The 21,655-nt window shown below is 51.3% G+C and overlaps 3 protein-coding genes across 3 annotated transcripts; 2 read left to right on the top strand and 1 right to left on the bottom strand.

The window, feature by feature from the left end:
- Window positions 1–2,267: 2,267 nt before the first annotated feature.
- Window positions 2,268–3,229, top strand: IAR55_005335 (uncharacterized protein; the record flags this gene model as incomplete). Its single annotated transcript, XM_066948427.1, has 3 exons — window positions 2,268–2,536; window positions 2,594–2,956; window positions 3,016–3,229. 3 exons carry the CDS (start codon window positions 2,268–2,270, stop codon window positions 3,227–3,229), a joined length of 846 nt encoding a protein of 281 aa, XP_066800995.1.
- A 169-nt stretch (window positions 3,230–3,398) lies between these two features.
- IAR55_005334 (uncharacterized protein) lies at window positions 3,399–4,615 on the bottom strand (the record flags this gene model as incomplete). The annotated part of the gene is made up of 6 exons (XM_066948426.1): window positions 3,399–3,547; window positions 3,598–3,724; window positions 3,784–3,989; window positions 4,044–4,283; window positions 4,344–4,529; window positions 4,588–4,615. The coding sequence occupies 6 exons, from the start codon at window positions 4,613–4,615 to the stop codon at window positions 3,399–3,401; spliced, it is 936 nt and encodes a 311-aa protein (XP_066800994.1).
- Window positions 4,616–4,979: 364 nt separating this feature from the next.
- On the top strand, window positions 4,980–20,691 carry IAR55_005333 (uncharacterized protein; the record flags this gene model as incomplete). The annotated part of the gene is made up of 14 exons (XM_066948425.1): window positions 4,980–5,401; window positions 5,452–5,888; window positions 5,936–7,529; window positions 7,801–10,213; window positions 10,263–10,322; window positions 10,373–12,637; window positions 12,685–13,276; window positions 13,334–13,527; window positions 13,581–13,813; window positions 13,870–14,014; window positions 14,063–16,923; window positions 16,984–17,306; window positions 17,361–19,017; window positions 19,074–20,691. 14 exons carry the CDS (start codon window positions 4,980–4,982, stop codon window positions 20,689–20,691), a joined length of 14,814 nt encoding a protein of 4,937 aa, XP_066800993.1.
- Between the last annotated feature and the right edge of the window lie 964 nt (window positions 20,692–21,655).

The raw sequence follows: 21,655 nt of genomic DNA, 5'->3' as shown, positions 1-21,655 counted from the left end.
ACCGGGAAGAAGTATGCATTATTATACATTTCTTCTTTTGCTGTAAGGGCTTGCTTCTTTTCCCCCCCTTCTCTGCCGCTATCATGCAATCACGATCAAAACCAAGAAGCTACTGGCCGTCAATCCCTCGGTTGTGCCCCTCGTGTGGGGCTTTGGAGAAACGGCAGGCACTTTCCCTGCGCGTGACCTGGAATGCTATTTCGCCCCCTTTTCCACTCAGAGGATGTGATCGGACGACGCCGATTGGATGACATACAGGCTTGTCAGGTTTGGGATGAGGACGGGAGGGTGAGATGGCGGAGAGGAGCCCGGATAAAAGGTTACTAGCACTTGATTTCCGCCAAGATCGGCTAACTACTTTGAGTTCTATTTCCAGTCATCGTGTCACCACCGCCGGCTGCCATTGACGTTTCCCCGCAACAACCCGCAGGCCCCTGATGGAAGCAAGGGAAGTCGCCGCCGTCCATATATTTTTGGGAATGACTGTGTTTGGTGGCGTTTGCATATAAAGGATTTGAAAATACGCAAGCTGCTCATCCGAAATAGAAGGTTGGGAGAGTCGCGCTTCCGCGGTGGTATCATGCATTTTCTGGTGAATGTGGCACTTTATGTCGAGTGAAATGCAGTGTGGCGCCCTGGCTTATCCTTTGACTCGTCGTGGTGTGGCGATAGCCATCCTTTGATGGGTGTCGTCTCACCGACGTGCCCTCACGGCTGGAATAGTCAACACACCAAGATCAGCCTCTCTCACTTTGCCTCTCGCCACACTGTCCCGTTCGACGCTAAAATAGGCAGAGCTTGTTACAATCGCTACTCACCAGCACAGATGTCGGTCTCTCGCTTTTCTCTGGCAAGCGGTGCCGGGTCAAAGTATGCGGTGCTTTCAGTACCTCGTGCCACCCCGATCCTCATGGAAGCCAGCCCATATTCTGATCTTGTACCAAGCAGTGCTACCATCCATAGTCTTTCCGACCAACTTTCGCCAGTCACAGATTGGTCTCCTACACCCAGTTATACCGATCGTGTGACAATCACACCGTCAGGTCTTTCCACTTCCAGTCCTGCTTCGACTGATCTGCATGGTGGCTACGACCTGTCGTAAGTGAAGAGTCCGAATGGGAAACAAACACCCGGTTCTTACGCCGGCTGACGATCAATGTACAGCCGCTCACCCACTATCTCTTCTATGGGATCCTCCTCGTCCTGGGCCCGCTCCTCCTACTCTAGCCCGGTGATCTCCCCTTTTTCAAGCCCTAGATCCTCCATGAACATACCTCGAAAACCGGTTCCCAATGTGCACAACTTTACACAATCACTAGGAAACCTGTTCCCGACCGCTACGCATCGCAATCATCTTTGATGACCGAAAGTGACACTGGACGTTCCCCCATATCGGATCTGTGAGTCTCCATAATTCTTTGTCAATAGCTTTTAATTGGCATGTTATAGAAGCGATTATTATCACGCTGGCATCTCCCATTCCGGCGCGCCTTCGCACAGCAGGATATACTCAATCTTCTCAAATGCGCGATCTGCGCTCCATTCGGCATTGACTTCTGCCTTGTCATACGTTCCAAAGCGGGGTATGTTCCGTAATCATAGCGGCCGGCAGCGCTCCTACTCCAACGATACCTCACGCAAGCTTGAGTACAGCGATATGGTGCCGGATAGCTTAACATTCACCCAAGAGTCGGTGACCGGGTTGTCACGATCCGGATATGATTCCAACTCCGGAAGTTGGAGTCCGAGTGATCACTTGAGAGCCGCTCGTAAGAATGAACGATTAAGAGGTTCTTAGCTACTCGCGCACTGTTCGATGGAAATAGGTGGCGCAACTGCTCAGTTGGTCTGGTATGCAAATTGTGCCTATGGCAAGAACAACCTCGCTGTCCACGTCACAGTTTGTTGACATGAGGTATATCGCTCGTTGCTCGAAAAGTTCGAGAACACCTTGCATCATGGGAGCATCATGCGAACACAGCAGCCTTTCTTTTGATTCGGTCCAGGATCGTAGTCATCCTTTCATTGCACTCCTTTGACTGCCAAGGTAAGGCTGCGGTCGTCAATCCATCGATGCTCTTGCAAGTTTCTATCTTTCTACTACTAGAACGGACTCGTCACTCCTCAGCACAATTCGATGATTCATCTTCACGTAGCTTGATACATCCTCACAGCATACGGCTCCAACGATATCTTCGGACCTTATCTCCATAGGTGCGGCGTGAATATACACCCTTGAGAATAGATACATTTTGGGAAAATCAGCCATGAGCTCCCACAGCAGCTCGGAATACCCTATGTTCTACCCTCCCAGTCGTCCATCCACCAGGGGGTCCTTGTCTGCAGAGCTTCCAGACTTCTATCAAGGGCCATACACTTTTAACAGGGTTGACATGTCGGCTGTGAACGAAGACTCAAACTGGAATTTCAGTCCGGACAGCGAGCTATACTCGGAGCGGAGAGATCAGTGGTATGGGGGCGACGATTCCGCTCGATCTCCCACCCCCCAATCGTACGCAGAGGGCGGGAGAGTGTTGTATGTGATCGCGCTTGCAATGTATAGAGAATGACCCTACTGACCATGACTGGACAGCTATCCGCCTACAATTAGCACCGATTCGCATTGGGAAGGCTCTTTACATCCTTCACAAGTGTCCGAACTCGACGAATCATCCGGATCAAGTCCCAGGCACACCGTCAATGTGCCTACAACCAGCGGCATCACTCACGATAGCCACACTCGAAGCGGCTCCACTCTGAACACCAACCAAGACGAGTTTCACATCCCCCGCAAACCCCTTCAAAAGAACCACCGAGCTATTTTGCCAACCGCAACTTCGATACGGGAGTCTAGATATCCGGTATCCCGAGGGAGGTACACAAATTATTCTTTGCCTTCAGGAGTCAACCGGATAGCCGAGCGTGATGCCGGAGCTTTAACGGTGGAAGCCAGCTCGTGAGTCTCGCTTGAGCATGTCGAATAACGGCCTCAATTTGACTTGATTACCCATACAGCAACGAGAATGATGCTCTGCGCGCCTTGAGCTTCGGGGAACCTTCGAGCATGGCAAACGATTCGGAGGATTCATCCTCGTTGTGGTTGCAGTCTCTGGATCCTCAACAAGCCGAGTATGCGGTGCGGTATCGAGGGGGGCGACAAGTCGTGAACGAACCTCAGCTGGATCCCTCCCAAGCAGAGTACTACCTGCAATCAAACAGGTATCGCTGAACGCTTTGCGCATCTGACACATTTTCCTCCCAGACATCAAAGGTGATAGCAATCGAAGCCTATACGAGCTTATCCAATCCGCATTCCATCATGTTTCATGTTTCGTGCTGGCGCAGCTATATATGATGAGCCATCATAGAGGTGATTTATGTATAGATTGCCATGTGCTTTACTTTTGCAATTCTTTGTTCGCAAACCATGCGGCCCAATAGATATCCATTCCATCCACAAGGCTCATCTTCCTTGGCACCCAGCCTGTCAGAGCATAGCCCAAGGACGGTTTGATCAGTGCTGTAGAGACCCACGCCTTGTCCCAAGCTGGGAGAAGTGTCAGTAATACTTTGACTTGGAGTGAGACTACTACTAACCGTTACTGGCCCCCTTGTCCTTGTACCCTTTACAGCCTGACACCCGTACCGCTGCATCAAGTATGTCTGTTAACCGTTCTGTGGCTGGGTTTGAAGCCAAAAAGATCTGGCCACCACAGATTTGTGCCTAAACGACCGAGATCAGACATTGACAGGCTCAAGAGCAAAAGTAGCCACTCCACTCACCCGTTCTGCTACGCGAAGGTATAGATCGGCGCAATCGTCCGTATGTATTGTAGCTACTCTACTGTCGTTCTCGACTACAGTCTCGAAAATCTTATCAGAGGTCTTGCTTGCTGCCAATGCTGGCTCGAAGATGTAAGGTCCGAAGAGAGAGCCGTCTTTGCCATAAACGACACCTGCTCGAATCACGATCCCATATACCTTGTCGCCTAAATTGGAGTTGTCGTCAGTTGAGAGCCTGACCGGGACTCAGAGCAGCCCACTTTCAAGGATGGGGCCCTCTACGAGTGGTCGCCATTGCACTGCCTCGTTATATGTCGATGTAGGTTGTCGCTCGTCAGTCCACTCGTCTAGGCCACCCATCCCTCGCGCATTGATCCACAAACCCGAGGTGTAGATGTAAGTGGGTTTCGGCGAGCCTCTAGGCCGATCAAGGTGAGAGACAAAGGACTTGAAAGTTGTCACGGCATCATTTGGTCCCGTGGCAGTCAGACAGTCGATCACTGTGCCGCGCGCAGGATCAGTGCTCCATGCTCCGAGCGAGGCCAAATATGAAGACTCACCGACATCACATTTTGCAGCGACTTTGCCCCACTTAGCTCGTCCTTCATCGGTGTGAGGGTCACACACGACCGGAATGATCTCGACCGGTGCTAGTTTCCTCGCTGCACTCGATTCCGATCGGGTCGAGCCATACACGATGTGACCTGCTCTCACGAAGGCTTCGGCCGCGGGAAGGCCGAGAAAGCCTGAGAGCGGAGATCAGCGGCCACGACTGACGTGCGGGATTGTCGAGCTGAGACTCACCGGTAGCACCTAGAATGAAGACCTTCATAATTGTTCTCACTGGCGGACAGATATTACAGTGAGATCGATGTGTTGTTCTAAGAATAGGGTGTGAGTTATAATGACAATGAAAACGGTGACATCCACCGAAGTGGAGGTCTATCAGCTGAATGAGTCATCACCATCACCATCATCGTCGTCGTCATCGTCGTTCCTGGGATCGACTGATAAGCTCAAGAGAAATAATAACACGTGCGCATTCATTCCACTTGTCTTGCTTGTGGAGATCAGTTCGATCTCCGTGCAAGATCTCAAGGTCCACCTCTTAAATTTCTGGGAACCGGCAAATATAGCACAGTCAATCATCAACAGCCTCTTCTAGAGGATACAATAGTCATCGACAAGTCAGAAGGATGGCGGAGGATCAGATAACGGAGCCGGAGACCTCTACAAGTGTGGCTTCTCAAGCTGCAGCCACCATCGCCGCAGATTCTTTCCCACTCCACCTCGACCTTCGACACCAGCTGAATTTACTATTGGGTGACATCGGTCTTACTTCAGCCTCACCTTCCCCACCAGTGTCCGTGCCACGCATTATATTTGATTATGCCACTTCAGACGGTACTTCAGCTTCTACCTCACAGCTGCTTGACGCTCTGTCTCTCTTGGCTGCGTACGAGGGCGTATCGAACTATGTCCTCTCACGGTTCAGGCCTATACTCATCGACCTCCTGGCTAGATGGTTAGACGATGCTGCCTTCGCCGATCAGGCTCTGACGGAGAGGAGATTAGACGTCTTAGCTTCGATCTCTGAGCTTCATCCTGAGCTATGGAGGTGAGTTAAGGATGGGACATTGGACGACCTCAGCTAAACGACCCTTGCAGCCTCATTACTGCCTTCATACTGAAATCCCCCTTCAAATCCTCCCCTCTGTCTGTCATCCCACAAGATCAGCTTCAGACAGCTGCTCCCGAACGGCTACACCTATTACTTCTGTCATATCTTCGCCTGCTCATCGCCGATCCTCACATAGCCTCAAGGCATCAATGGCCAGTGGCTCCTATCCACAGTCTTCGAACCAAACATGTCGATCCCGGAGTACGGTTGCTCGCAATCCAGGTTCTGTCCAAGCAACGAGGTCTGAGCGAAGATGTTCGTATCCAAATGGAGAAGGAATGCGTCGGAGAAGTAGACAAGGTGAATGCCGACATCACCTATCGTTCCGAACTGGTCACGGCACCATCAGGGGCGATGGAGATCAGACGGACCAGGGTCGACGGATGGATGTTGCCTGTGCTGGAAGCTCACAGAATCGAGAAAGGTGAGTTGCTTTCTGAAGTCTTCAGCTCTTCCGCTGATGCCTCGTAGCACGACAAGCGCCGATGGACTTCACCTTCTCCACATTCCCTACTATATCTTCCTCCGATCTTTCCCCTCATGTCACGGTCATTGCGGACGGGTTATTGCTCCGCTCAGCAGGTGCTGCAACAACTACCATTCTCCACGTTCGCACCGCTCCTACCGATTCTGCACTCCACTCACTCTGTCCTCTCATTCAGCTCGGACTTCCTGTTCTACTCACTTCGTCTCCATCATCAGGCAAAACTCATATCTTGCAATATCTTTCCTCCACACTGCACCCCTCCCAGCAACCAACTAGTCGCATCCTCACCATCCCTCTCGCCGACACCTCGATAGATGTCAAAAGTCTCATCGGGACCTACGTCTCCTCACCGACCAACCCAGGCACATTCGAATGGATGGAAGGCGCTCTCGCAAAAGCGATCCGAGCGGGAAGATGGGTTGTGTTCGAAGACGTAGACAGAGGAAGCACAGAGATGCTGGTGACCTTAGCAGCCATAGCAAGAAGTCTTCGACCTGGACGGCCTGGAAGGAGGGCTAGGCTTACTCTCTCTGGACGAGAAGATATCGAGGCCGGTGATGGATTTGCCCTTTTCGCCACAAGAACCACTCGTCAAGGATACACTGTTCCCACATTCTTTGGCCATCATATTTTCAGCGAGGTTCGACTTGAATCGTCCTCCGATGACGACATTCTTGCGATCCTGACCGCGCGATTCCAACAGCTTCCGCCGTCCATCCTTACTGCATTGGTACGTATTTGGCACCAGCTTCGACCGTTCGACCAGTTGTCTGGCCAAGTTAAAGCTCGAGATATCGGTTTGCGAGATCTAGAAAAGTGGTGTGCGCGAGTGGAACGCAATTTACCCTCTTCTGCTGCCCTCTCAGCTCTCGAACAATCGGGCGCAGGACCCCTTTCCAATTCCGTCTTGCAGGACGAGATTTTCTTGGAAGCCGTTGACATATTCGTGGCATCGCTCGACAGCAAAGGGACATCTTTCGAGAAGAAGACACAGATGATTGAAGTCATTGCGACAGGCTTGGGCATGGATGGCGACCGTACCTCTGCTCTCGACAGTCGGAGACCTACACTTGAAATTAGTCCGGGATCTCGACAACTACACATCGGTCGTGTAGTCACCGAAATCGTTCCGTCCAGCCGTCGGGAGACTCCTTCCTCATCTCGGCCTTTCGCCCTCACTCGCCCTTCCCTGATTCTACTCGAACGGGTGGCAGTGGCACTCGTTCTCGGGGAGCCTACTTTGTTGGTTGGAGAGACAGGTACAGGTAAAACGACTGCTGTTCAGCACATCGCTTCCATCGTTCGCAAGCCCCTCACTGTGCTCAATTTGTCCATGCAGACCGAAAGCACTGACCTGTTGGGTGGTTTTAAACCGATTGACGCTTCGATCGCTGCGCGAGCGCTGCACTCCCGATGGCAAAGACTATTCTGCGACACGTTTAGTATGGCCAAGCCACAGAATGGTGCTTACGTTGAGGCCTCATCCCGAGCGCTTAGCGGAAGAAAATGGGGCAGATGTGCAGAACTGTGGGCTTCGTCCGCTCGACGAGCGATTGATAAACTCGGAAAAGGCGAAAGGTGAGCAAGAAATATTGAGCCCTTACTGACTCGTTCAGTGATCTGCCTCCTCCGGCGGAGGGTGCACCTCTGAAGCGTAGGAAGATTACCAAAGCGACCAAGGTAGCGGTTCAGTGGCAATCGCTGCTCGTCGACATCTCCGACTTTGATCTTCACCATGTCAAAATGAACAGCAAGCTCGTATTTTCATTCGTAGAGGGTCCATTGGTGAAGGCGATGAAGTCTGGAGAATGGTAAGTCGAGAATTTGGTAACCCCGGCTGACGCTGCAGGATTTTGCTTGATGAGGTCAATCTCGCTTCCCAAGAAACCCTTGAGGCGATCTCTACAATCTTGGAGGGACCTACTGTATCGCTGGTTTTAACGGAGCGAGGCGACGTAGAGCCTATCGTCCGTCATCCACAATTCCGATTGTTTGCTTGTATGAACCCGGCCACGGATGTTGGCAAGAAGGACTTACCTCCTAACCTTCGATCAAGATTCACCGAGCTCTACGTACCACCCCCTGATGACGATCGTGAAGCCCTCATCGCGATCGTCTCGCAATACCTCGGCGATGCGGTAGCTGGCGACAAAAGTGTTATACTTGACGTTGCAGAGCTGTATACAACGCTGAAAAAGTTGTCCGCGTCAAAAGAGATTGTGGATGGATCGAACGCGGCCCCTCATTTCAGTATGAGAACGCTTGCCCGAGCCCTCACCTTCGCGGTAGAGAGTGCTCCACTCTTTGGGCTGAGGCGAGGTTTATGGGAAGGTTTCCTCATGGCTTTCACCATGTCACTGGATGCAGCTAGTGCTCGAATAGCCCATGAGATTGGCGAAAGATTCATCCTCGCCTCGATGAAAAACGCCCGCGCGGTCCTCGCTCAAATACCTACTCTCCCTTCATCGATGGACCCAGACGATTTTGTGCGTTTCGGTCCCTTCTGGCTCAAACGTGGTCCTCTAGCTCCTACACCAGAATCTCGATACATTATCACTACCTCAGTTCAGGCCAAGCTGTCCGATCTCGCTAGAGTCATCCTGACGAAGCGATATCCCGTGCTTATCCAAGGTCCAACTTCTGCTGGTAAGACTAGTGCTGTAGAGTTCCTCGCTCGTCAGACCGGCCATCGATTCGTTCGTATCAACAACCACGAGCATACAGACATTCAGGAGTACCTCGGTACGTATGTCACCGATCCGCACACAGGCAACCTTGTCTTCCAAGAAGGTCTTCTAGTCACAGCAGTCAAGCAAGGCCACTGGATCGTCCTTGATGAGCTCAATCTTGCTCCTACGGATGTACTCGAAGCGTTGAACCGACTTCTTGACGACAATAGAGAGCTTGTCATACCCGAGACCCAAGAAGTCATCAAGCCTCACCCGAATTTTATCCTCTTCGCGACACAGAACCCTCCAGGATTGTACGCTGGTCGAAAAGTACTGTCCCGAGCTTTCAGAAATCGTTTCCTAGAAGTTCATTTCGATGATGTACCTAAAGACGAGCTGGAGACTATCCTGTGTCAAAGATGCCAGATTGCGCCATCCTATGCTCGAAAGATCGTCCAAGTGTTTGAGGAGTTGCGACATCGAAGACAAGCTTCACGAGTATTCGAATCGAAGCAATCCTTCGCCACCTTGCGAGACTTGTTCCGATGGGCTGAGCGAGGCGCCGTAGGTTATCAACAGCTTGCTGAAGACGGATATATGCTTCTTGCGGAGCGAGCAAGGCAAGACGAAGACAAAGTTGTCATCGAGCAAGTCATTGAAGAAATCATGAAGGTGAATCTCAACGATGACATGTACGGTCTCTTCGACGAGAACAGCGGGATTCTGTCGAGAACGCCGATAGCTACATTACCAGAGACCAACATGGTGTGGACAAAGGCCATGCAGCGGCTCTTCGGCCTAGTCGCAGCCGCTCTCGCCCATAATGAACCGGTGCTTCTGGTTGGCGAGACGGGTTGCGGAAAGACGTCTGTGTGTGAAGTCATTGCCCAAGTGTTCGGCCAAAAGCTTGTTGGCGTGAACTGTCATCAGAACATGGAGACTGCCGACCTGCTAGGAAGTCAACGACCTGTGCGAAACCGCCCGGAAAGGAAAGCCAAGATATGTGCGGTGCTCAGTCAATACGCAGAGGTCACATCCTGGTCGACTGAAGAAGATCTTCTCGCCAAATGCGCCGAGTTATCGAAGCGAAATGATGTCGATCACCAAGTGATTGAACAATGTCAAAGGGAATTGAAACAGCTCTCTGCGCTCTTCGAATGGTCCGACGGTCCACTGGTTCACGCGATGACCGCCGGTGACTTGCTTCTCCTCGACGAAGTCTCCCTTGCGGATGATTCGGTTCTTGAACGATTGAATTCCGTCCTCGAGCCCGGGAGAACACTTGTATTGGCGGAGAAAGGGGGCGTCGACATCGACGAAGCGACGATCGTGGCCAATCCTGCGTTCCACGTAGTGGCGACCATGAATCCAGGTGGCGATTTCGGAAAAAAGGAGCTTTCTCCTGCACTCCGAAACAGATTCACGGAAATTTGGGTGCCCGCTTTGAACGATCGCGCGGATCTGCTGCAAATCATCGGTCAGTCGTGGAAGCACAACGGTCTGAATGAGTGCGGGCCGTTGATCCTGGACTACTTCCTATGGTTCGGCGGAAGGCTGGGTGATTCTGCTGGGCTTGGCTTGCGGGATATACTGGTGAGTTGATTGCGTTCTACGTAAAGGCGGAGGTTGAAGCCCCGATCAGGCTTGGGTGAACTTCAGTGATGATATGCACGCTAAAGGTCTGAGCCCAGCACAAGCTTTTGTAAGTTTCTCGCAGTCGGATTCAGCGCCGTGCTGACAAGATGGTTCCAGCACCACGGAGGTCAGATGGTCCTCATCGATGGCCTTGAGTCCCTCCCTCAGATCGCTGGCATGTCCACCCCTGCCATCATCACCCTTCGTAAGGACTGTTCGGAACAGCTCAATCACTTTGCCTCCAATTTGGCTGGTGCGAGCAAGTTGCACGAGAAGGCGGATCTTTCAGTCAACATCTCCATGGACAGTGTATCGATTGGCGACTTTTCCATTTCCCGAGGTCGCGATCACTGGAGAAAGACTGACTTCCGGTTCGAAGCGCCAACCACGGCTCTCAATACAATGCGACTTGTCCGAGGTTGCCAATTACCCAAGGCCATTCTTTTGGAGGGAAGTCCTGGTGTCGGAAAGACAAGTCTTGTTTCTGCGCTAGCAGCGGCCGCAGGCCACCTCCTTCAACGTATCAACCTGTCTGATCAGACCGATCTCATTGATCTTTTCGGTTCCGATCTGCCCGTTGAAGGTGGTCAACCCGGAGAATTCCAATGGCGAGACGCGGCGTTCCTCGATGCCATGCAGAAAGGAGATTGGGTGTTGCTGGATGAAATGAATCTTGCTTCACAGACCGTTCTGGAGGGACTCAACGCTGTCCTCGACCATCGAGGCACTGTGTTCATTCCCGAGCTCGGCAAGTCATTCGACCGTCATCCGGAGTTCCGAGTATTCGCAGCTCAAAACCCTCTCCAGCAAGGTGGTGGGCGTAAAGGTCTCCCCAAATCTTTTCTCAACCGCTTCACCAAAGTCTACCTCCAGGAACACACGTCAGAGGACCTGATGGTTATTTGTCGTGACCTTCATCCAATGCCTACTGACATGGTAAAGAAGATGATATCATTCAACGAGGTCATGCGCGAGCAGACGATGATTACGAGGATGATTGGACGAGAAGGGAGTCCTTGGGAATTCAACCTGCGAGACTTGTTTAGATGGTTCAGTCTTCTGTCTTCTTCGAATGGGCTGGAAAAGACCGATCATCCGGTGGAGTACTTCTGGATGGTCTATCGACAGAGGTTCAGAAATGAGCGGGACAGAGAAGCTGTGACGGAGATCTTCGAGCGAATCTTTCAACGCAAGGTGGACACGACCCGCCCCACGCCATACATCACCCCTTCCTGGCTGCAGGTGGGCCACTCGCTAATCCGCCGCGGAGGAAAAGCCACTATCGACGTTCAACTTCACCACCATCATCTCGACATCTCTCAGTCTGTTCTGAAAGCGATCGAACTCGGCTGGCTAGTAATCTTGGCCGGTGAGAGTGGTGTAGGCAAACGGTCTCTGGTCCGAGGACTTGCGGAAGGTGCAGGACGAGATCTCGGCGAATTTGCCATGCACCCTGGTGTCGACACTTCAGAGATTTTAGGCAGTTTCGAACAGCAGGACATCGGTCGTTTGATCGATCGAGCCTATCGCGGGGTTTTCGACCACATCATCCACGTTGCTGATTCCCAGCCGTCAGTTTTGGCACGACTGGACGAAATCGCCGCGGGTCGCCAACAGTGTCTTGTTGCCCACGATCCGAATGCCACCGTAGCTTTCCAAAATATTCTCGAGAATGCGCTTGCGGACGTTCAATCTCACGTCGATATCTCAGCGGCTCAGATCGCTATTAACCATATGGTCAAAGCTAGCTCCAACTCTGCTGGGTTCGCGTGGATTGATGGTCAATTGATCCACGCCATCAAGAACGGAGGGTGGTTCTTGATTTCCGATGCCAATCTCTGCAGCGCCTCGGTTCTAGATCGTCTCAATAGTCTATGTGAAACCAACGGTACTCTGGTCCTCAGTGAGAAGGGATCGTCAAGTGGAACCCCGGAGTTATTATATCCTCATCAGGACTTCAGACTGTTTATGACTTATGATCCCAGATACGGAGAACTGTCGAGAGCTATGAGAAACCGAGGAGTCGAACTGTTTGTCGGCTCTGCCGTCGAGCCTAAGCAGGAGATTTCACAGCCTTTCGCTTTGGCCAATCATTCACTTCTCCGATCGACCAGGATTGTCGACTCGTCCTGTCCGGCTGCAGACGCAGAACAAAACGCCAGCCTTGTCGCTTCAGTTGTCGCCAACAATGTTTCGGTACAAAGCCAAAGGATCATACCGTACTTGTTACGATATGGTCAAACACAGCTCAGCGCGCATTCCACCCTGTATACCACTGTTTCTCAAGTTTTGAGTCAGAATCGATTGGTCGACATTGTAAGCAGTATGGCATGGCAGGCAAGCGATGCTCAGAAGATCCCAGCGGAGTTTATGAGATCTTTGGTGAGTGTTTCGTCCCTTCTCTCCTGTTGCAAACTAATGCCAAGCAGTCTATCGATTCCTCTCTCAATGCCAACATCCGAGCTGAAGTCCGAGGAGCTATTTTCTCTGTCCTCCAAATTCTGCTTCGCAGCGAGATCCGTCACGAGCAAGTCCAAGCTTGGGTGGCAGATCCATCCAATGCGAAAAGCGTTCTTGCAACGTCAGCCGCTTCCATCCGTCGTGGTCCTTCACGAAACAAGGAACAAGCTGGAAAAGATGTCTATCCTTTCACTGGCACTTTCAGAGCGATGCTTCGACAGCGACTCTCGTCTATGCTTACCGATAGCAATGCAAGGCTCCTGGAACAACTTGAGCGAATCTGCGTTTACGTGCATCTAATCGAAGAACATGGCAAGAGTACCGTGTTCGACTATTCGTCTACCAGATTGTTGGCAAGCTGGCTCGACGAGGAGATCAAAGGCTTGCCGGCTCTCGCACCGATCCTCGAAATTTTGCGAAATCTTGCGAAAGCTGTTAAGCTCACCACGGGAATGGGTCAAACGCAGATCTGGATGCTGTTCAGAGACGTTCACAGCGACCTTAGCGGCGTTTCTGAGGCAGAAAAATTGTGTGGATTGGCAAAGAATCTCCGGGATCCAGGTGCGTATCTGACTTCTTCATTGAGGTTTGAATGAGCTGATATTGTCTGTTTCACAGAACTCAGAGGCTCGGTCCTACAGGCACTCTCGTCTATGTGTGATACTAATCCTTCTGCCGAAGCTGTAACAGAGCTCAGAGATTTGTTGTTGGCTACTGGCTCTGTCACACCGCTCAACACTTCAGAAATCGCTTCTCAGTGGAACAATTGGCCTGTTCTGAATTGTTTGGAACTCGCCATGCTGGTACCAGCGGTAAGTCGCGGCTCGTCTTCGAGCCATATCTCCCCACTGACAGCTGGAAGCAGACTACGAACAAGCATTCTCTCAATGTCATTTTGGAGGATCGACAAATCGAGGTGCCGTCTTTACTTGCCTTGCAGCGGAGTATCAGCTCTACACGCAACCCAGCCATAGTGTTCCGAGCGGTGTCAAGCTGGATGCAGAGACTGTGGGATCACGCCGACATCACTGGTGAACGCCTTGATGGTCCGGCAGATCTTTTCAAGCCTGTGAAACTCGCTTCAGCTCTTCGATTCAGGTGAGTATCAACAGTTCTTCACGAGTGAGTCTGAAGCAGTCCTGACCGAGACGCAGTGTAACCGAGGGCGTCAAGATAGAAGCAATCCCTGAGCAAGACGATACCTTGCGATTCTCCTTAAAGACAGCCTTGTGGAGCGCCTTGCACGCCGAGGACCGAAGGAAGGATGCTTCGAGTTTAGCTCTTAGCTGTATCGGTTTTGTGAGTAGCGTGTAATACCGCTGAGCTTGACTGATTCAATCCCATTAGATGTGTGCCGCTTTCGGGATCCCTTATCAGCCCACGGATGACATCGCAACAAGTCTCACACAACTCAGCGCAAGCTTAGCTGACTTCAACAACGACACCAAGGTATACTTGGCCGAAGGTTTTAATCGACGGATCATCCCGTCTCTCGAGGGGGTCTCTCAAAATCCCCAAGATCTGACTCAAATTGGTTCACTCTGGCTTTCTGCCTCTCGGTTCCTCCTGGATGTATACGTCACCAATATCCCGATAGACCCGGGTGTCCGACGAACTCTTCTTGGAGAGGTACTTGACACTCGGCTGACTCTCGTCAGGGAAGAGTTGACGGCAGTAGAAGCTGCTGAAGTAGTGGTGAAGGGTGTCAGCGACTCAGACCGGGTGAAAAGTATTCGTCAGCGAGTTGCAGTCCTGGAAAATGAGCAAGCGGCTCTTGGTCCAGCCCTCGAGCGTCCCTCGGATGCTGAGCAGCTCTCATATCTCTTCAACGAGGTGCATGCGTTCCTCGACGACCAATACACGGAAGCTCGAATCACGGAACTGTGCGATGCTCTGCGGGATGGACACCCTCAAGCTTTCGCTCGAGAGCACGACTTTCAACTCGCCTCTCAAGCTTTCATCCGTCGTCTGTCTACCAACTATGGAACTTTGTCGGATCTCGTTCAGCCCATTGTTACTGCCGTTCTTCAAGGCAAATTTGGTCTGCGCTGCATGGCAAGAGATTGCGTTCTCCGAAAGTCTCAACCACCCACAACTGTTTCCGCCGCGGTCACCTTCCCCCTTGCAGTTGGTGTACGTCAGCTTCAACGTCTCATTGTCAGTGGCCCCGTCGACAAGGCCACTGGTGTTCCCACCGAGCTCCTTGCTGCCGCCGCGCATGTCTACGAGCTCGATACGAGACAACAGAGGAACAGACACCTGCCGAACATCATCAAGCGACTGGACCATTTATACCAGACCTGGAGTGCAGTCCGATTGCGAGAGCAGCAGGACGCACAAGCGGCCGAGTCACTGTACCGGGTCAAAAAGACCGATAACGAGGTTCTCTCGGATGTTGAGCAGGAAGAGAAGGAGTTCGCAGAGCTCTTCCCTCAATATGAGGATGCTGGAGCGGAAGACGCTACTCCTACCAAGGATCTGTCATCTGACAAGGAAGAGCAAAGAGGTTTCATGTCTTCTCAAGTCGCTGCATTCCACGATCTCATCTTACGTGTCTTTGGCAAGGATCAAACAGCACCATTTATCATGCTAAAGAAATTGGTGGACGAAGCGCTTCACAATGACTTCGACGTTTCCAAGTTTGACGAAAATCTCGACTCGACCAGTCTGGCCTACCAAGTCGCCTTGCTTCATAGACGACAAAACGACGTGAGAACGTCTCCTGTATCGCCCAACTTCTATCTTTCGCCGAACGAGCCCGAGGTCCGGAAAGCCCATTCCATCCTGATCCGACTTGTCGAGCGGCTCAACGTTCTTATCGATGAATGGCCTGAACAGATGGTTCTTCAGCACATTCGAGAACGATGCGAGAGGATTTTGAAGCTTGACACTCGATGTCCAGTAGCGGCAATCCTGTCCGCTATGGAGCAGCTTCTCCTCCATACAGAAGACTGGGAGGGTTACGCCAATCGCGACAACTCGCTCGCCGCTTTCCGAGATGAAACATCAAAGCTCATAATCGATTGGCGGCGACTTGAGCTGGCTTCGTGGATGCGATTGCTCGACGACCAGGCGGCGCAATTTGTGGCTCAAGACAATGAATGGACGCTTCGCCTCTATGGTGCCCTTATTCACGGTGCAGTCAGCACAAAGGACATGGTCAAGCATATCGACGAAGTTTTGCCAATGGTATCGACCTATATCAACACAAGCTCATTTGGTCAACTCACTGCGCGACTCGATCTCCTTGAATCGTTTGAAAATATGGCTTCGGACCTCGTGCAGCATACACCGACTATGAGCAGCATTGCCATGATGTTGCACAACCTCGTTGCCAACGCTCGTCTGTTCGAACCGAGAGTCATGACCTCTATGGGCACACAGCGATCTACCCTGGACAAGGCCATCAAAGACTTTGTAAGGCTCGCAAGCTGGAAAGATGTCAATGTTTACGCTCTCAAAGCGAGTGCTGTCAATTCTCATCGTCACTTGCATCGAAGTATCCGAAAGTTCCGCGATCTTCTTCGACAACCCGTCGGACCGGCCATGGGAGAACTCAACGGTATCGTACCTCAGGAAGCCCCCATTCAGACCGAGTTGATTTCGACAACAATGTTCGAAGTCTCACCTCTGGATCCAAAGGCTTTGCTCACCAGACAGCAGTCTGGTCAATCTTTATCCGAACATCTCGTCAGATTGGACGATATTCTCCACCGATACAATCAGATTCATGCCCGCATGCGAGGCGCATTGTCCGACTCGACTGCTACCACCCTTGATTCCATGGCTATCGACGTCATTGAGACCGCCGCAGCACTTGCCAAAGAGACTCCATCGTCTCTCACCAAGGAGAACACCAAGATCGTCAACAACCTCGCGAGCAGGAAACGTAAAGCTTTCGCCGATTTATTGAAGACACTCCGAGCATCGGGCTTCTCGCAGAACGTGAAAGCGGATCAACTTGGCCGTCAACAATCCATCACATGGCTTGCTAGTCGACCTGTAATCGTCACGAAAGGCCTGCCCGAAGAGTTCGACATCGCCGGTGTGAAAAAGATTGATGAATATCACCATAGGATGGAAGTCTTGATGTCTGCTTTGAGACAGGCTTTCAATGGTCATAATCCCGATATCAATTCACAGGACCTGCAGAGAGGCATTGGATTCGTCGAGTCAGTCTACGCGACAGCTCTGACAGAGAGAGACCGGTGAGTTGCGAAAGATTGATTCTTACCGCTCCTGCTCGCCATGCTCATATCTATCAACAGTGTTGTCACCCAGCTGCAATGCTTGTCCAAGCTTTGCACGATGCTGGAGCGATTCCGACACTGTGCCAAGTCCACTTCAGTGGCCAGCGGTCGCCCACTGTTCGATTCTCTGGTGGAGGCTGAAGCGACATCCTGTCAGATACACAACGCTCTTCGCGAAGTAGAAGAAGGCGTGCGACAACTCCGAGAACTGCAAGGTGCTCAAGTGTCCACGAACGATCTTGCTTATGTGCACGAGCTCAGACAGGAGACGACTCTATTGATCAAGGCTTTGTCAGCGTTGGACGAGGCCAAAGATGCCGATTGCTTCCTGTTCACCCGTGGTGAGTGTTCATCTGGTCTCTTCGCAACGGTCGCTGACGAGGCGCATCTTGCAGATGAGCTCGATTTGCTTGACATGGCCAATCGCATTCGGGCGAAGTTGATTGAAAGCTTTGAATCGCAAGCTTCTGCTTCCCCCGAGTTCCGTCACTTGTTCATCCCCGTGATTGACTTGGTTCGATCGATGATCTCGCAAAGCGTACCGACCAACACGAACGAGCTGTCGTCTTCTACCTGGACAAAGAGCGATGAATGCATTCAGTCGCTTCTCGTTGTGGCACAACAATTGAAGGCGCCCGAGCTTTCCAAAGTGGAAGAGGATGAATATCCTCACATCCCTGCGGAGCTCAAAGAACAGCGCAACTTCACTATCTCATTGCGAGTTTCTGAAGTCGTCGACCGTCTCACCGCATTCGCGCAGTCATTTGGAGAAGGTCTAGCGTCCACCGTGGTACCGGACTGTATATCCCGAATTGTGCCGTTCATCGAAACATTCGCTGAATCTTACGCTCAATCGGTTTCGACTCACATTCACACCATCAAAGCGACCTACAAGCTCTCTTATGTTGTGGGTCGATTGATGTTGGATCTCGCTCAGAAGGGCTTCTGCAAGCCTTCTGAAGACTCTCAAGATGGGGGAGAAGGTCAAGATGGAGATACGGTCGAAGGTACAGGAATGGGGTCTGGATCCGGCGAGAAAAATGTCTCTTCGGAGATCAAAGAGGAATCGCAAGTCGAGGGTCTACAAGGTGAAGAAGAGGAGGAAGAAGAGAAGAACAAGGACGATGGTGATGACGATGACGCGTTCAGTATGGATGAGGATTTCGAAGGCAAGTTGGATGATGGAAATGAGAAAGGTGAAGAAGGGGATAGTGGTGATGAGGAAGAGGAAGATGAACATGACGAACATGTCGGTGATGTCGATCCCCTGGACCCGGGAGCTGTGGATGAGAAATTCTGGGGAGATGATAAGGAAGAAGACGAGAAAGACGGTGGATCAGACGAAGTCATGGATCAAAAGACGAAAGAGGAAGAAGGAGAGTCTGAATTGACGGCGAAAGAGAAGGAAGGGAAGGAATCGAAAGATAAGAACAAGGAAAAAGACGAAGAAGCAGGAAAAGAGAATGAAGATGGAGGTGAAGAACAGAACAAGCAAGAGCAAGAGAAGAACGACGATGAGGAAGGTGGAGATCAGGAAGGTGAGGAAATGGATGATGATGAAGTGATGGGTGAAGAACGAGATGAAGAAGGCGAAGAACAGCAAGCTGGACAAGATCAGACAGAAGTCGCGGTACCTGAAGGCGATACACTGGACCTGCCTGAAGATCTTAACTTTGACGACGAGGGTGAAGGTGGCGAAGGCGATGATGGTCCAAATGACGATATGTCCATGTCTGGCAGCGAGGAGGATGGCGATCAAGAAGAAGGAGAAGGAAAGGACCACGACGATGTGGATATGGCGAACGAAGAGGATGGGGAGATGGCAGAGGATGCGCCCCCCGCCACGGGCCAAGGTGAAGATGAGACTGAAGAAGAAGCTCAGATGGAGCATGATGTGGATGTTTCCGCATCAAATGAACAAGCTCAAGAGTCTGAGGTCGGAAAGGGTGTGAGTGGTGGAGTCGAGGGCGAAACAGAAGAAGATAGGAAGAACGAAGAGAAAGAGGATGAAGCCAAGGATGGGATGGAGGCGGAAGCTCAGGGTCAGGACGGGTGAGTACAAGCAAAACTTAGCAACTGCAAGTGTGGTGTTGAAGACTTCTTTACAGTGTTGCACCGGAAACTCAACAGCAACAAGGCCCTTCATCTGATCAACAGCAAGCCGACGGTCCCACCGACTCTTCTGGCGCACCTCTTCCAGCCGACAACTCAGCGGCCCCTCAGTCTTCCCGAAGTCTTGGCGACATCCTCAAGGAGATTCGACGGAGACGAGATGAGATCCTCTCCCAGCAGGAACCTGAAAAGGATCAGTCTACGGAAGATCAACAAGCTCCTCAGGAAGCTCCAGGACAAGTCGAGTATGTCAAGGAGAACGAGGAGAAGGACGATGATACCCAGGCCCTCGGTGCCGCTGGTGAAGAAGAAAGACAGAAGTTGGAGGATCTGAACATCGTTGATGAAGAGCAACTTGAAGGTGAAGAAGCTCAGAGGGGAATGGAGGACGACGATGAGCAAGAAGGCGAAGACGAAGGTCGCGAGCAGAAAGAGAGGGAAGCAAATCATCGTACACGGGCCGAACCCGAAGGAGAACGGGAACGAGAGGAGAAAGCTTTGACTCAAGCTGATATCGGCGGGAGACCTGATGGTGGACCTTCTGATGACGCGATGGACGTCGACCTCGACGATTTCGACGATGGTGTCGAGCCAAAGGACATCAAGCCAGACGTTGACGTTGATGAAGCGGATCTCAACATCATCGATTCAGCGGTTATCACTGGACAACAAACCGTTGCAGAAGATATCTGGCGTCGATACGCTTCCATGACCAGTGACCTCTCTTATGCTCTTTGCGAACAGCTTCGTCTCATCCTCGAACCTACGTTGGCTACTCGACTTCAAGGTGATTTCCGTACCGGTAAACGACTCAACATGCGAAAGATCATCCCGTACATTGCGTCAGAGTATACCAAGGACAAGATCTGGCTCAGAAGGACCAAGCCTTCTCGCAGGGAGTACCAAGTGCTGCTCAGTCTTGACGATTCCAGATCCATGTCGGAATCTCATTCGGTTGATCTTGCCTATCAAACACTCGCTCTCGTCTCGCAGGCTATGAACAAGCTTGAAGTGGGTCAAGTCAGTATCGCGAAGTTCGGTGAATCGGTCGACATCCTCCATCCTTTCAAAGAAGGTGGCTTCACAGATGCGGACGGTGCCAAAGTCATGTCAAGCTTCAAATTCGATCAACACAAGACGGACGTTGCGAGTCTCGTGGAGAGGACCTTGACTTATCTGGCAGAAGCGAGGAGCGGTAATGCGATGAGTTCCGGCGCACCGGACCTATGGCAATTGCAGATCATCATTTCCGACGGAGTGTGTCAGGATCACGCCAAACTGAGAAGATTGTTGAGGAGAGCTATCGAAGAAAGAGTCATGATTGTCTTTATCATCGTCGACTCGTTACACCAAACTTCGACTAAACCCGCCTCTTCAACTTCGACATCGACTAGTGCCGCTGGCGTCTCCGCCGCGTCGAGACCGAGCATCTTATCGATGCAAACGGTGGAGTACAAGAACGTCAACGGCGAGATGAAGTTGGAGATGGCGAGATATCTCGATACTTTCCCTTTCGAGTTTTACGTGGTTTTGAGGGATGTCGAAGCCTTACCGGGCGTTTTGGCCGATACGCTGAGACAGTGGATGACGAGAGTTTCACAGTCCAATGAGTAGAAGGGAGCGGGTATTTGGGTGAGCCTTGAAGAGTTCAAAGACGACGATGATGATGGGACTGATCGACGTCCCTTGCTCGCAGATCTGTTTATTGTTAGTAACGAATCACGAGACTATATGGTAATTCTGTTTTTTGGGAGACTTCGGTTCGTGGTGTATCAATGCGTTTCTTTGGTTGGTAGACACGACAATATACCCTTTGGAGTCGGTCAACCCCATGTACCCCTGTATATATAGTGATATTGATGTCGATGTCAAGGTAGAGTGTTGATCAGCAATTGCATGTGAACGTCGTGATTTCTATAGTCGATGCATCCATCTGTTCCACCCGTCCAGATCACATGGATCGTTGCGTCGTTGTTATCGCGTGAGCATTGCTTGACTCGATTGAACTCTAAACTCCGCCAAAGCAACAGAAACACGTAGTGCATTCCCAGGGGCGTGTACGTACTGTAGTTATTTCCAGACAACGAATTACCCCAAACATGGACTGAGTGCTCTATAAATAGATGAAGATGTACGATATGCTTTCGTGGTCATTCACCGTTTGATCGCAGGATTGAGCCCATCGACCAGATGCAGCGATGTGGACAAGAACATGAAGCAGGACCAACAATCATCTAACCGAACATAAGAGAGAACAGCAAGAAAGAAAGAAAAAGAAAAGAAAAAAGCCAACGCATTCCTCTCCAGTGCCCACTCGTTCTTCTCCGCTGTGCTGCGGTATTTTTCACTCGGCCATAGATAGCAAATGTTCTATCGAACCCTGACCCGTATGCTATTTTAGTCTGTCTTCCCTCTCGCAGGTATGCTGCACTGGCGGCAACGCCCCGTGTCTAAAACGAGGAGGGCTCAAGTACAGGATGCTGCGACTGCGATGTGTCCCGTTTTTCCTGTCACACAAAAGAGCACACGACCACCATCACACCATAATACCAAGACGGAACGAGCGCGAATTCAGATC

Source organism: Kwoniella newhampshirensis, chromosome 11 (genome assembly GCF_039105145.1).
Source record: "Kwoniella newhampshirensis strain CBS 13917 chromosome 11, whole genome shotgun sequence".
NCBI classification, from domain to species: Eukaryota; Fungi; Basidiomycota; class Tremellomycetes; order Tremellales; family Cryptococcaceae; genus Kwoniella; species Kwoniella newhampshirensis.
This window is presented reverse-complemented; position numbering and strand designations above follow the sequence as displayed.